Here is a 16,023-nt window from a genome sequence, read left to right as displayed (position 1 = left end):
TCGTTCAGGCGTTCAGGCTGAAGTTGACGGGAATCCCCAGCCAAAGTGGAACATATATGATGCATGATCTGGTGATGTAGTGATTTATTTTATTTTTATATAAGCAAATTGTTATTATACATTATTATTTAGGATTGTTCTTTTCTTTTGTGAATAAACTATTATACCTATTAAGAATAGAAAAGAGTTCAATTATTGCTTTTAGCATATGTATTAAAGTATGCATTTTATTAGGCAATATAGATCATAAGTAGTTTTGAATAATTCCTAACTGGGGAGATAACTTGGAAGTCTTGTGGTCCTTTTAAAAATTATTCTTTTCCCCCCACTTTCTGCCTCTCTGTTTCCAGCTCAAAAGTTGGCACTCACCCTTCATCTGTCATTTGGAAGTATTCTCTCAGTTCTGTCATTCAATTAGTTAATTCCAAAAAATAAATTCATAAAAATGTGTCAATATATACATAATGTAAACTTAGCTATGGTTATACTAGTTATGTATACTAGTTATGTACTATATATATATATATATATATATATATATATATATATATATATATATATATATATATATATATATATATATATATATATATATATATATATATACACATATATATATATATATATATATATATTTATTTATTTTACATTCTAGAGGTTTAACCTTTTTAAAAAATTCATGTTAGTGGTCCACGGGATTCAATTGTGAGTTTAGTAGTCTCTGAGGTATGAAAGGTTGGCGATCCCTGCTTTAGAGTACTTGCCGACAAACCCTTCTCCAGACCATCCTGGAGAAAGGACAAAATCCTAGGAATCCTTACTCTACTACAAGAGTATCCTTTGGATTCACACCAATACAAGTATTTATGCCAGATCTTATGGTAAATCCTGCGAATCACAGGCTTACGAGCCTGAATCGAGGTCTCAATGCGCGAGTCTCAATCAACTAAGCGTTCAATCTCCAAGCAGTCAGCATCAGAGAAACGAGATTTGGATGAAGGAAGGGACCCTGAAGTAGAAGGTCCTTTCTCAGAGGCAGTCTCCAAGGTGGAAAGGATGACATTTCCACTAGGTCTGCATACCAAATCCTGCGAGGCCACGCTGGGGCTATGAGAATTACAGACGCCCTCTCCTGCTTGATTCGAGCAATGACTCTTGGAAAGAGAGTGAACGGAGAAAACAGGTATGCTAGACTGAAGTTCCAAGGAACTGCCAGAGCATCGATCAGAAATGCCTGTGGATCTCTTGACCTCAAGCCGTATCTCGGAAGTTTGGCATTCTGATAAGCCATGAGATCCAACTCCGGCTGCCCCCACTTGAGGGTCAAGCTGGAAAATACATCAGAATAAAGTTCCCACTCCCCGGGATGAAAAGTTTGTCTGCTCAGAAAATCCGCTTTCCAATTGTCCACTCCTGGGATGTGGATCGCAGAAAGACAGCAGTTGTGGGTCTCCGCCCACTGAATAATTCGGGACACCTCTGTCATGGCCAAGGAACTCCGAGTTCTTCCCTGGTGGTTGATGTAGGCCACCAAGGTTATGTTGTCCGACTGGAATCTGATAAACCGGGCTAAGGCTAACTGAGGCCAGGCCAGAAGAGCATTGAAGATTGCTCTGAGCTCCAAGATGTTCAGGACCGACTCCTCCTGGGTCCATAAGCCCTGAGCCTTCAACGAGCGACATACTGCTCCCCAACCTAGAAGGCTAGCATCCGTGGTCACAATCACCCAGGAGGGTCTGCGGAAGCAAGTACCCTGGGAGAGATGAACCCGAAAAAGACACCACGTAAGAGAGTATATTAAGAGTCTATTGACGCCTGATCTAGACAGGTCCGTATAGTCCCCGTTCCATTGTCTGAGCATGCATAACTGCAGAGGTCTGAGATGGAACTGAGCAAACAGAATGATGTCCATGGAAGCCACCATCACACTGATTACCTCCATACATTGAGCCACTGACGGCCGTGGAGAGGACTGAAGGGCAAAACAAGAGTCGAATATCTTTATTTTTCTGACCTCCGTCAGAAAAATCTTCATTAACAGGGAGTCTATAATGGTCCCCAAAAATACAACCCTTGTAGCTGAAACCAGAGAACTTTTTTCACCTTCCATCCGTGGGATCCAAGAAAAGACAACAAGATCTCTGTCTGAGATTCTGCTTGTTGAAAAGATGGCGCCTGAACCAGAATGTCGTCCAGATAAGGTGCCACTGCAATGCCCCAAGATCGAAGCACAGCTAAAAGAGCCCCCAGAACCTTTGAAAAAATTCTGGGAGCTGTGGCAAGGCCGAATGGAAGGGCCACGAACTGGAAATGATTGTCCAAAAATGCGAATCTCAGAAACTTGTGATGGTCCCTGTGAATGAGAACATGAAGGTATGCATCCTTTAGGTCTATGGTTGTTCCAAGGGAAGAATGGAGCGAAAAGTCTCCATCTTGAAGGATGGCCTTTTGAGAAACTTGTTTAAACATTTTAGATTTTGATCTAGGATTGGTAGAAAAATTCCCTCCTTTTTCGGAACTACGAACAGGTTTGAGTAAAATCCCAGACCCATTTCTTGAAAGGGAACTGGAACTATTAATCCCAGGGTGGCAAGGTCCTTGACACAATGTAGGAGTGCCTCTCTTTTTATCTGGTCTACAGATAATCTGGAGAGAAGAAAACCTGCCTCTGGGAGGAAAAGATTTGAATTCTATTTTGTATCCCTGGGAGACAATGTCCACCACCCAAGGATCCGGTACATCTCTTATTCAAGCCTTGGAAAAAAGAAAGAGTCTGCCCCCTACAATATCCGAAAGGAACGAAAAATACTCTGACGTCCCTTCTGCTTATTCTTTTTATCTTGAGGAAGAACCCTTCCCTCTAGTAATATCTGATATAATTTCTGCCAAACCAGGTCCAAACAAGGTCTTACACTTGTAAGGAATAGACATGAGCTTAGATTTAGATGAAACATCCGCAGACCAGGGCTTCAACCACAAGGCTCTGCAGGCTAGGACCGCAAAAACCAGAAATTTTGGCTCCCAGTTTAATACCCTGTAATGAAGCATCTGTAATGAAGGAATTGGCTAACTTGAGAGCCTTAATCCTGTCCTGGATCTCATAAGGAGGGGTATCCGTCTGAGGAGATTCAGACAACACATCAAACCAGTAAGCCGAATCGCTAGTAACAGTGGCGATACACACCGCAGGTTGCCATTGTAGACCCTGGTGGACATGAATCTTTTTTAGTAAAGCCTCCAATTTTTTATCCATTGGATTTTTAAAAGAACAACTATCCTCCATGAGAATAGTAGTCCTCTTGGCCAAAGTGGAGATCGCTCCTTTTACCTTAGGAACCATCTGCCACGACTCCTTAATAGAATCCGCTATAGGAAACATCTTCTTAAAAATAGGAGATGGAGAAAAGGGATTACCAGGTCTTTCCCATTCTCGAGCAATAATCTCAGCAGCACAGTCAGGAACCGGAAAAAGCGCCACGTATTTGTTCAATTTACTAGACTTTTTAGGATTGACTACGATAGTTGTGTTGGAGTCGTCCAAAGTAGCTAAAACCTCCTTAAGTAATAAGCAAAGGTGTTCTTCTGAAGTGGTATCCTTCAGATTTAAGCTAGAAGGAATTACACTGTTTGAGTCTGAGATTTCCCCCTCAGATGCTACCGACATGTCTTCTTCCTCAGGCTTATGGGAAGGGACACTCTGGATAGCCAGAACTTGATCAGAAACCTTACTATCCGTTTCCTTAAAATTTCTTTTTACACCTTCCCTGCAACATGGGGAAAGCTGACAAGGCCTCAGATACCGCAAGGGATACCTAGGAAACAATGTATTGTAGAGAAAATCCTACAGGATTGCAAGAGGAAATACAGGGCATGTATGTGGAGACTGAAAAAGTTGGGACGCTTGAGGAGAAAGCTGCGGCATATCTGCAACAGGAGACACCTGAACAGCATTTGCCTGCGATAATGGTGGCTCCTGGTCAAATATTTTCTCTCTATAACATAAAGTTCTCTCAATGCATGAGGAACAAAAAAACTGAGGGTTCCACCTGAGCATCAAAACATAACTAACAATCAGCAACGTCACCTGGGATAATGGTTTGAAAAGCCTCTTGGATCCATCTTATGTAATAAATAAGGATAAAGTGTAAAAGTTCTTTATTTGAAAATAAATGTGTACTGTGTCTTTAAATAGAAATGTGCGTTAGTGCAACAAACCAAATAGACCTCAGGCTACCTATACACCTCAGTAGCTTTACTGAGGTGCCTACCTGTCCTGCAGCTCACAGAGTGACTTCCCTCACAGAAGAAACAATCCCCTTTTCAAATACAGAGCGGTTACAGAGCCCTAACTGCCAAAAATAAAACAGCTTACAACAGTAATCTCCATGACCAAAAGTTAAAGTATAAAATTTACTATAACACACTGAGCCCCCATAAATCACCTCACAGTCTCAATGCCCAAAATGCCTAAAAGAAACCCCAAACATGAAGGTTTAATAAAGTCCCATATTAAATAAGACAGCTTTTATCTGTAACAAGTGCCAGCAATCTCCTTGCAAAAGAAAATTTAAATGGAACTTACCTGAAAGTGCTGTCCGGCAGCAGGACAGCTCACCTGGTTTGAGAGGGTGCAGCACCTCACGTGGACCTGTGAATAGAGAAAAAACGAGTAAACCTACTGAGGTTTTCTAGTTAGGGCAGCAGATTCTTGAGAAAACCCCAGAAAGGAACAGAGTACGCTTACTCTGCTAAAAAAAAAAAAAAAATCTTGATTGAAGAAAACTTCTCATCAGACACCTAAACTTCACCTCCTCCTTGCACTACAGGCAAATAGAATGACTGGGGGATTGTGGGTAGGGGAGTGATATTTAACAGCTTTGTTGTGGTGCTCTTTGCCTCCTCCTGCTGGCCAGGAGTGATATTCCCAACGGTAATTGATGATGATCCGTGGACTCACTGTGTCATTAGAAAGAAATTGGGGTTTTCATGATCCTTTAAATTTATAAAAAGTCTACTTTCTAACATTCCTGCTGCTATTTTGTACAAGTCTAGCTCTAGAATACTTCTGAAATGCATAGCAATGATTCTTCTAATTTATATGCATAGCCTGACTGTACTGCCTAGCATTAAATTACTGTGAGCTTGAATAATGAAAATAAGATAGAGAATCATATAGCAAATCATAATGGTTACACAAATCAAAATAGTTACAGTCCCCCACCTTGTTCTCTTCTGTTCAGGTCTTTGCTGTTCTCTCACCCAATCCTCTTTGTGCACCAGCCCCTCCCTGTTTCTGTTCCAGTCCTCTTTCTTATTTCCCTCTGCAATCCAATCCCTATCTTTTCTCCCCACCTTCCGTACCCTCTACCATCTCCCTCTCTTAAAATAAGCAGAAAAAGCCAAAATGAAACTTTCATGATTCCGACAGAATATGCAATTTTAAGCACATTTCAAATGTACTTCTATTATGAGATATGATTTGTACTCTTGGTATTCTTTTATTATTAGGTATTTGTAGAGCGCCAACAGGTTCTGCAGCGCTATGAACATAGGTGGTATATAAAAATGATTACAGGGATCAAATGGGGAGAGAGGGTCCTGCCGAGAGTTGCACTGTTGTTGTCAGCTCTTATGAAGGTGAACTACAAACAGCTGGGCTCATAGGCTTACATGCTATGGGGTTTTAGGGGATAGCAGTGGAGATAGGAAGGTTAGTGTAGGTTGTAAGTGTCCCTGAATAGTAGAGTCTTCAGAGAGCACTTGAAGCTTTTAAAACTAGGGGAGATTCTTGTGGAGCGAGGCAGAGAGTTCCATAAGATGGGATCAAATCTGGAGAAATCTTGAAGACGGGAATGTGAGGAGGTAACAAGAGGAGAGTAGGAGATCATGAGCGGAGCAAAGGGGACGGGAGGGAGAGTATCTGGAGACAAGGTCTGAGATGTAGGGGGGAGCAGTGCAATTGAGGGCTTTGTGTGTCAGAGTGAGAATTTTGTGTTTAATCCTGGAGGCAAGAGGAAGCCAGTGAAGAGATTGGCAGAGAGGTGCGGCAGATGAAGAGCGACGTGCAAGGAAAATGAGCCTGGCAGAGGCATTCATTATGGATTGTAAAGGAGCTAGGCGGCAGCTAGGGAGACCAGAGAGGATAGAGTTGAAAAAGTCGAGGCAGGCAAGGATGAGACAGTGGATTAAAATCTTTGTTGCGTCTTGTGTAAGGAATTGTCTAATTTTAGCAATGTTTTTAAGGTGGAAGCTGCAGGTTTTAGCCAAGGACTGAATGTGAGGAGTGAAAGAAAGATCTGAGTCCAGTGTGACCCCAAGACATTGGGCAAGTGAGGTTGGGGTAATGATGGAGTTATCAACAGTTATAGACACATGGGGGGTGAAGATTTTGGAAGAAGGGGGTAAAATAAGGAGCTCTGTTTTGGAGAGATTTAGCTTAAGGTAGTGAGAGGACATCCAAGATGAGCTATGAGAGAAACAGTTAGTAACACGGGTTAGCAAGGAAGGAGGTAGTTCTGGTGCAGAGAGGTAGATTTGGGTATTGTCGGCATACAAATGATAATGAAACCCATGGGACTTTATTAAGGAACCTAGTGAGGACGTGTAGATTGAGAATAGAAGGGGACCGAGGACAGAGCTTTGCGGTACCCCAACAGAAAGAGGTAACAGGGCAGAGGATGCCCCAGAGAAGGCTACACTAAAAGGTATGGTTAGACAGATAGGAAGATAACCATGAGAGAGCTGTGTCACAGATGCCAAAGGATTGGAGGGTATGGAGCAAAAGAGGGTGGTCGACAGTATCAAAGGCTGCAGACAGATCAAGGAGGATAAGTAGAGAGAAGTGGCCTTTTGATTTTTCTGTAAGTAGGTCGCTGGTAACCTTAACAATTGTTGTCTCTGTTGAGTGAAGGTGGCGAAATCCAGATTGCAGTGGGTCAAGGAGGGAGTTTAGTGTAAGGAAATGGGATAGAAGTGCATATACTAGCTTTTCAAGAAGCTTTGAGGCAAGAGGTGTTAGGGATGTAGTAGGGAAATAAGGCGGTAGTTGGATGGGGAGGTTGGATCGAGAGGATTTTTGAGGATAGGTTTTGTTAAAGAGCGTATCTGAGTAGTCTCAGGTGCAGCCATGCACTACTAGGAGCTAGCTGGTTATTGGTAGCTGCACATATATGCATCTTCAGCAAAAGGATACGAAGAGAACAAAGCAAATTAGATAAAAGTAAATTAGAAGGCTTTTAAAATTGAATTCTCTATGTGAATCATGAAAGTTTAAATTTACTGTCCCTTTAAATTAATCAAAACGGCTGCCTTCTAAACTTTGATGAATGAAAGTGCCCCTGTTTTTAATAGTATTTTCAAAAACGGGCTTTCATTCATCAAAATTTACCTTCACTTTAACTGTTTTTCTCCCATTCCCCTCTCTTCCAATATTAAAAATTATCTGCTGGGGGAGGCGTGTCCAAACTGCGATCCTTCTCCAGAGCTCTGGTTGAGAACACATTAAACCACCGATTTCTGGATACATATCACAAGTGATATCTCATTTATTAGCACATTTACAAAAGCAGTACTTGGCAGTGCATTATATACTGTGGAAATCGCTGTATTTCTGACACCAGAGAGCAGGATTGGACGACAGAGGCATAAGGCGGTGGCCATCAATTAGGAAACGCACCCCTCTCGGAACACTGAGGTAACCTGCATCAACTGAAGTCAAAGCACCTCTGCACCGAGACTACAAACCTCGCTTCTTCTACAGATAGAGCACCCAGTGATTAGCAATTTAGAAACAGTAGTAAAATAGGGCATAACATTCATGACACCACTGCTTATAATGGTCGTCACGGGGGAAAACAATCGCTCAGGACCATCACAGTCAGCGCCTTGAGAATCTAGAGAGACTTATGCTTACCTTAATTGATCGAGCTCCATTAGAATTTTTACAGAGCTGCTACTGTGCTGGTGGCATTGTACTCATAATGCCTAACGGAGCTTTAGAAGAAAACTCTCAGAATGGAGAAGACGCAATCGAGTGTGCAACTGCTGCATTCACTCAACAAGAGAGACCCGCACGATTGAATAACACCAACTCCTTCCTTAGGAGGTCAAGTAGTGAAGCGGGACAATGGATAAAGGAACCTAACACAACTATCAACGCCGCTAAATCTGCTTCCATACATCTGCACCTCAATGAGCAGCAATGATCCCAAACAACATCTCCATTCCTGAGCCAACCAAGAGTTCAAACTACACCTCAACGGATGGGACAGACATCGATGCATGATTTACTTCCCTGGGAACTTGGGGGAGGGGGGGTTTCTGGTCAGTTATGAACAAAGAGATTAACTGTTCACTGCCCAACAGGACTATCTTAGATGGATCTCTTGGAGTGCACAATATACAAGTTAAAGTTCACAATGGACTGAGCGTCGCCACACGGCCTCGAAGCTTACTCATAGAACCTCCAGTCAAAGAGATGTAGAGGCCTTGGAGCCCAATACCTTAAAGTGCTCAACTTCCCCGTGGAGTTTTTCAAGCCCGCAATATGACTAGATCTTTTTTTACAGGCAATCCCTGGGGGCTAATACTATAAGCATAAACTTATAATGCCATCTCGTACTTGCTTCAAAGCAGATGGTAAGCTGTTAAGAGCAATTGTTTCACTCTGTTTAATTTAGTTTTGGTCTACACCTTTTATAAACCTATGTTACACTGCACTATTAAGCACTATTCTGTTGAATACATAGCTATGATATAATTAGCCTTATTATGTCGGGCTAATAGACCTCATACAGCTGCTTTATAATAATTGTAATGATTATACTGGGTCACATGCTTAGACATATTGTTCTGGTATGGGGAGACATCTTCTAAATGCTATTAGCGCTGCGGAATCTGTTGGCGCTCTACAAATACCTAATAATAATAATAATAATAACAATAAATATGCCAGAAATAATCAGAAACGCTGATATAGTTGATTACATAATATTTTGGCGGCCTGCGGAGGGGTAAAAATTGTATGCCAATTGTATAACAAAACATCCTCTATCCTGATATAGAAGAAATTAACATTACACTTGTTAACCCATGCCAGTAATTTTAACATTCTCCTGCCTACAGTCATTCTTTATCCTACACACCCACTAGAAGGCAATATCCACATACCTCCATAATAAGACAAGACTTACTCCCTTCTTACCCTCTAATTAAAGATCTATAAATCACCCTCACAGCTGTCCCCAAACACCCTACCCCTTACTATAGAAATCCCCTACCTTAATATGAAAACCGAATTTACAAGGTGCTATAAGTGTCTCAGAAAACTAACACCTAGCTCAGTTTTGGCCTTTAGTTCAAGTGCATGACAACACCTTGAGCACATAGTTTCATTCCCTGTTCCACCTTCCTTACTTCATTTTTCCTAAAATGCTCTAGATTTAGCTGGAACACAATTATGTATGTTTTATGTTCATCCTTTACTATTTTGTTGGAATTATATAACCCCTTGCAAAGCATTATTCTACAATACAGAGGTCCAAAAGTGATCTGGTTAACTTGGAAAGGGGAAACAAATTTATTGTACTACTGTGTCTTTGCAGATGTCATGAATAGCTAGCATGTACAATGATTTTCTTCTATAAATGTAATTTTGACTCCTCAATAAAAAAAATTAAAGATTTAAAAAAATAAATAAAAAAAAAAAGGGATCTGCTGATATGAGAGGGTCAGGCTCCATGTTCAGGCAAAAATATGCAGTGGCTTAGAATAGCGAGTTCACCTCAGCAGTGCAATGTGCCTTAGGCTATATCCAAAGTTATTTTACTTGTCTTTTTCTTCTCATTTCAATTATTTTATTAACCGCGCCAATACCGTTTTTGTTTTTTTGCCATACGTAATGGACAATACATGCCAATAAATAGTAATTTACCTCAGCCTCTTGCATTTTTACTACAGTCATTTTACACAGCTACTGCTGTAATAGAGATTATTAATATAAATTCCATGTCCCGTCTGCATGTATTGCTAATCTTATTATTCCATATAATCATTAATGTTTAAGAATACATTTGAGCATAGAACCATCACCCCCATTAGACATGGAGATTTAAAACATTAAATATTTTTAAACAAAAGCCATTGAAACTTCATACTCACTTTTGTTCCTGATCCATCCACAGCTACGGCGTCAACGCTGCCTGCATGTCCCCTACAGCAGTGAAGGGCTTTCACCTTGTTCCGTTCAGAATTCCACTCCCACAAGAGAATAGTTTGATCCATTGAAGCACTCAAGAGCAGGCAAGATAGGCTGTCTGCAGAAATAATTTAATCTAATGTGTTTTTCTTGTTTTTTTGTTTCAATTTAAAAACTAACTTCTAGAGACCTGAATCAAGTCAGTTTAGACTACAAATACGTATCACTGGCTCCTCAATACTGTTGCTGGTTCATACATTTGAAATAAATTTGACAAATAAATGTGAGCACTCATAACGGTCTAAGCAACAATAAAGTTATTAAAAATAATTTTTTTTTTAAGTATTACAGTTTTGTATACCAGAAATACACACACACACACACACATATATATATATATATATATACACACACACACAAATAATAAAATAGGTTCTCATGTGAAAGCAATTTGTGTATTTATTTCAGGAGTAATACATGTCATACCACATACCATTCACTCCATAACAATATGAATACATTACAATATATAGCAACTGTAAAAATATGTTGGTTTCAAAAATATTTAATTGTATTTATATCATAAGTTGCCAGTGATTTAGCCATTTCTTGTCATTGTATTAAAATTTGAGAGACACCTTTGCAAAGGGTAAATCCAGTTTCATTACCAAGTGGGATTGCATGGTTAGCTTTACATAGCTATTCTAGTAGTTGCAACAACTATGTACTTTTTGAAATAGTTCCCACGCCCCATAATCCACTGCTACCAAGCTTAAAATTCTGTTGTTGGCTGAGGCATAACAAAAATCAATAAGTGGGCATAAAAGTGGACACTAAATGGATTTTCTGCCATGCACATGAAAGAGTGCTTTTTAAAAAGGTTCACAATATTTTGTATATATTAAAAAGAGTTATGGTAAATCTGTTTATTTTGATTTTAAAGCGGAAGAAAAGAATGTGTGTAAAACTGACCAAACATTAGTAATTCTGAATTCTATATATAGCAGTGAGGCCAGTGAGCTTATTGTTTTTACAATTTGCAAAATATAAATATGGTAGGACCAGTTAGCGCAGCTCTTTATTCCGCCAGATCCTTTACATAGGTCAAGAACGGCAAAGGAGGTGTGGTTTTGGAAAGACATTAAGGCCACTGGTATTCATTTAGACTTTCAAAATACATTCCTTGAGTATATATCCATTAGAGATTAAACATTAAATAATTTACCTTTTTTAACCCATGCCACATCCTTGACAACATCATTGTGTCCAGAGATAGTCATAATTGGTTTTCCCTCTAATGACCAAATCCGAGCAGTCTTATCATAAGAACCGGTAAGAATCCTAATTGACAGGAAGAAAAAAAAAAAAGCAAGGAACTTTAATCTTGCCATCCTTAACCAAGACATCATCTCTAAAATGTCCTTTATTTTGAGGAATAAAATATGTCAGTAGATTACCATTCCTCTGTTGCTGCGATGGAGCTGATCCAGTCATCATGAAGCATGCATTCTTCAGGCTGAGGAGCTGTAAATTTTTCCACATACTCAATTTCAACCACCTCTTCCTACAGGAGCAAAGGACAACATTTAGTAACTAACATTAATGAATGCAGGTCTTTATTATCCCAGCTTGGCACAATATGTACCTCACACGATTCTAAATGTTTGCTGGGTGTACAGAGACACCTGGAAGTAAGTGTGTGTATATATATATATATAAATTCTTTATTAATTCCAACACTTGGTGGTAAAAAAGACCCGGAGGGTCTACAGCAGATACAGGTTATAGCACACTCAGCAGTGAGCATTGAATGCGGACATGTTTCGGCCAGGAGGCCATAATTGTAGCTGTTCAATGCTCCTGCTGTAAAACAATTTAAGAGCAGTGCCCACTTTCTATTGGTCTCAAATGGACCAATCAAATAACCAAATTAATAGGAGTGTGTTTGTGTAGCCTTATAGAACAATTAACCTGTTAGTCACCCTAGTGGGTGTATTACTAAAACTTCATAATACATTATGATGCATGGAAAGGGATCCAAATACCTAAATAACTATATATATATATATATATATATATATATATTTATTTGTCTATAGGCACATGGAAGAATGGAGATGAAAAAAGGGAAACTTATAATGTCATTATTTAAAATGTCCTAAATATAAGGAGAAGCAGGCAGTCCAAGAATTAAAAGCTAATAAGAACATAGTGATTCGCAAAGTGGACAAGGGGGGCTCTACTGTTGTCCTAGATAGAGAAACCTATGTAAAAGAAGCCCTAAGACAATTAAACTGACAAAGATAACTACTATCTCCTTACCTCAGACCCCACTAAACAGTACCAGAGAGAGATTAGATCTCTTCTGAATGATGGTTTAGAATATGGATTTTTCAACCATGCAACATACGAGTATTTATTGATTGAATTCCCAGTGGTTCCTATTTTTCACCTATTTCCCAAGGTACATAAATCCCTGGTCAATGTACAGGGCCGCCCAATAGTCTGCGGCATAGGTTCCCTATTTGAACACCTGTCTCAATGGGTAGATGCAATATTGAATCCATTTGTTGTATCTCTATTGAGTTATCTAAGAGATACAAAACATGTGATCAAACTCATGGAAAATGTATCTTGGGAAAAGGAGAAAAATGTGTGGGTGACGGTAGACGTCGTTGCTCTATACTCTTCAATCCCCCATGATGAGGGATTGAAAGCTGTGGAGTTTTTTCTTACTGGATATTCCAACTACAGCAAAGAGTTTAGAAATTATGTATTGAGAGCAGTGAGGTTTATGCTTACCCACAACTATTTCAAATTCGAAGGGAAGTTCTATCTCCAGAGATGTGGGACAGCAATGGGGGCAAAATTTGCCCCCTCCTATGCCAACCTTTTTATAGGTTGGTGGGAGCTGTCCCACATCTATGGAGATGAGAACCCCTTTAAAGACAGTATAACCCTCTACAAGAGGTTTATAGATGATTTGATCATCATATGGCATGGAACAGATCAGGACCTACAAAAGTTCCTTCAAAATTTGAACAGTAACAATGTGGGACTTAGGTTTACATGGGAGACTAATTTTGAACAGATTCATTTTTTGGACCTCACCCTAGGCGTGAGTGATAAAGGGGGTATAGTCTGTGACATTTACCGGAAACCCATTACCAAAAATTCACTATTGCATGCTACAAGTTGCCACCCCAAACATGTCCCTTTTGCAGTAGCGAAGGGACAATTGATAAGGGTTAAGAGAAACTGTACATTGGATACGGCCTGTGAAGTACAGAGTAAGACTTTGAGAACATGTTTAAAACAAAGGGGATATTCTACACATACAGTAAAGAGGGCAAAGAAGGAAGTAGAACAGATTCCAAGAAACACACTTCTAGCTGATAACATCAAACACGGAGATAAAGAGGTTAAGTCCCCTAAAGTTACTTTTGTAACAGATTACAGCACAGACTATGTAGCTATATGCAACATTGTCAAAAAACATTTTAGACTATTGGCAGCAGATTCCAAGCTAGACCAATGTGTAGAAAATGGCTTGCGTTGCTCATATAGGAAATGTAAAACATTGGGGAATGTATTATCACCATCTGAGCTCCCCAAAGACACTCCATCAAATGCATGTTCTTGGCTGACACATAAAGGGATGTATAGATGTGGCAAAACAAAATGCAGGCCCTGTGATTTTGGAATCTTTTCCGATAACTTTATCTCAGCGGTCACTAGTTATAAAATTGATAAATGTGTCAATTGCACATCATCGTACATTATATATGTCATCACTTGCATTCAATGTGACCTACAGTACGTAGGTTTAACAACAAATGATGCCAATACAAGGATAAGGAATTATTTATCCACCATCACTAAAGGGGAGGCGAGTACACCTCTAGTTAGACACTTTAACAAAATACATCAGAAGAAGTTAGATACATTCAGATGGCAAATCATTGAACAAATTATTACGCCACCTAGAGGTGGAGACAAAGACAAATTTTTGAATAAGAGAGAGATGTTCTGGATCTTCAAATTAAAAACTAGAGTTCCAACAGGTTTGAATTCAGAATACGATCCGATTAACTATTGGAAATAGTGGGTCCAGAACATACTCTCTCTCTTCACATCTGACGGTCTAAACAAGACAGAGATAAAATTAAGGATTTTGACTTTCAGTATGCATATAGTCTTTAAGATTATTACTTATTGGTATAATAGTGCACTTAGCTATATATATATATATATATATATATATGTATATTTATATATATGTACATAAACTAAGCAAATCATATACATGTAAATATTGCTACACAGGAAACGACATAGATTAGCAATGCGATATTATACCCTAGCAAACAGTAGGCAGGGTGCACAAAACGATTATATTTATGTATATGGGAGTTCCATTTGCATAAGGTTCTATTATCTTAGGCTAGGAATTATGGTTTATATTGTAACCATTGACATCACAATGAATCCTATCAAATGCTATACATAGTTATACCAAGACACTTAAATGACTAAAGAGATATATTTTACCATAATAAACATAATTTGTATTGATGAGTCTAATGCTATCAAATTAACTGAAGAAACCTATGAGATACTGTGAGGATAAAGAGATTAGGACATTTTAAATAATGACATTATAAGTTTCCCTTTTTTCATCTCCATTCTTCCATGTGCCTATAGACAAATAAATATATATATATATATATATATATGTTATTTAGGTATTTGGATCCCTTTCCATGCATTATAATGTATTATGAAGTTTTAGTAATACACCCACTAGGGTGACTAACAGGTTAATTGTTCTATAAGGCTACACAAACACACTCCTATTAATTTGGTTATTTGATTGGTCCATTTGAGACCAATAGAAAGTGGGCACTGCTCTTAAATTGTTTTACAGCAGGAGCATTGAACAGCTATGATTACGGCCTCCTGGCCGAAACATGTCCGCATTCAATGCTCACTGCTGAGTGTGCTATAACCTGTATCTGCTGTAGACCCTCCGAGTCTTTTTTACCACCAAGTGTTGGAATTAATAAAGAATTGTTTTTACTGAATCAGCCTGCGAGAACTTTTTCGTTTTTGTCTACACTACCTAACAACCAGGATTCGCTAGGCTGACTGGGCTCCCCGGCTGTTCAAGTATAGAGCCTTCAAGCGCTGATCGAGGATAAGCATCAATGATTGGCCAGTGACGAGACACCCCCTCCGGATATCCTAGGCGGTTGGATCCACGCCGCGCGGCGGCTTATTGAGTAAGAGGAAAAGTACTGGAAAGGACCGGTCTGTGTACAGCACGCTACGAGTGTGCTCAGACTCTGTGGCTCCCGCAAGGAAGAGAGACATACACACTGAAGCAATCACACTAGGAGGTGGTGAGTTACTGCAGCTATATGCTGCAGGTTGCTTTTGGCTCACGTCTGATAAATAGATGTACACTCCCACTCCTCTGTATATAGTGTGTATCGAGTGTGTTTTATATTTATGTGATTTACAGAAGTGGTTACTATGTGACGGCATGGGATGCTGAGAGACCGCATATTATTTCACTCTGATATGAACTAAGAGGGGGTTGATGTCTTGCTAATTATTGTACAGTGCATAAAAGGAGGAATCTATTTACAAAACAGACTGTCAGTCTCTTTAATGGACAGTTTTAGCACATGCTGGGGTGCAGTATACTAGTGGAATTCCATTGTTGCTTTTGTACACACACATATATATATATATATATATATATATATATATATATATATATATATATATACATACATACATACATACATACATACATACATACA

The 16,023-nt window shown here is 39.3% G+C and overlaps 1 protein-coding gene across 1 annotated transcript in view; it reads right to left on the bottom strand.

Moving 5' to 3' along the window:
* The window catches only part of WDR12 (WD repeat domain 12), a 40,223-nt gene that overhangs the window by 20,759 nt on the left and 3,441 nt on the right, over nucleotides 1-16,023 (bottom strand). The window contains exons 4-6 of the mRNA XM_053690937.1: nucleotides 11,653-11,759; nucleotides 11,421-11,536; nucleotides 10,159-10,313 (exon numbers count right to left, since the gene is read on the bottom strand). Coding sequence (XP_053546912.1) covers nucleotides 10,159-10,313; nucleotides 11,421-11,536; nucleotides 11,653-11,759 — 378 coding nt within the window. The remainder of the gene's footprint in view (nucleotides 1-10,158; nucleotides 10,314-11,420; nucleotides 11,537-11,652; nucleotides 11,760-16,023) is intronic.

This window comes from Bombina bombina, chromosome 1, assembly GCF_027579735.1.
Source record: "Bombina bombina isolate aBomBom1 chromosome 1, aBomBom1.pri, whole genome shotgun sequence".
In the NCBI taxonomy this organism is placed as follows: Eukaryota; Metazoa; Chordata; class Amphibia; order Anura; family Bombinatoridae; genus Bombina; species Bombina bombina.
This window is presented reverse-complemented; position numbering and strand designations above follow the sequence as displayed.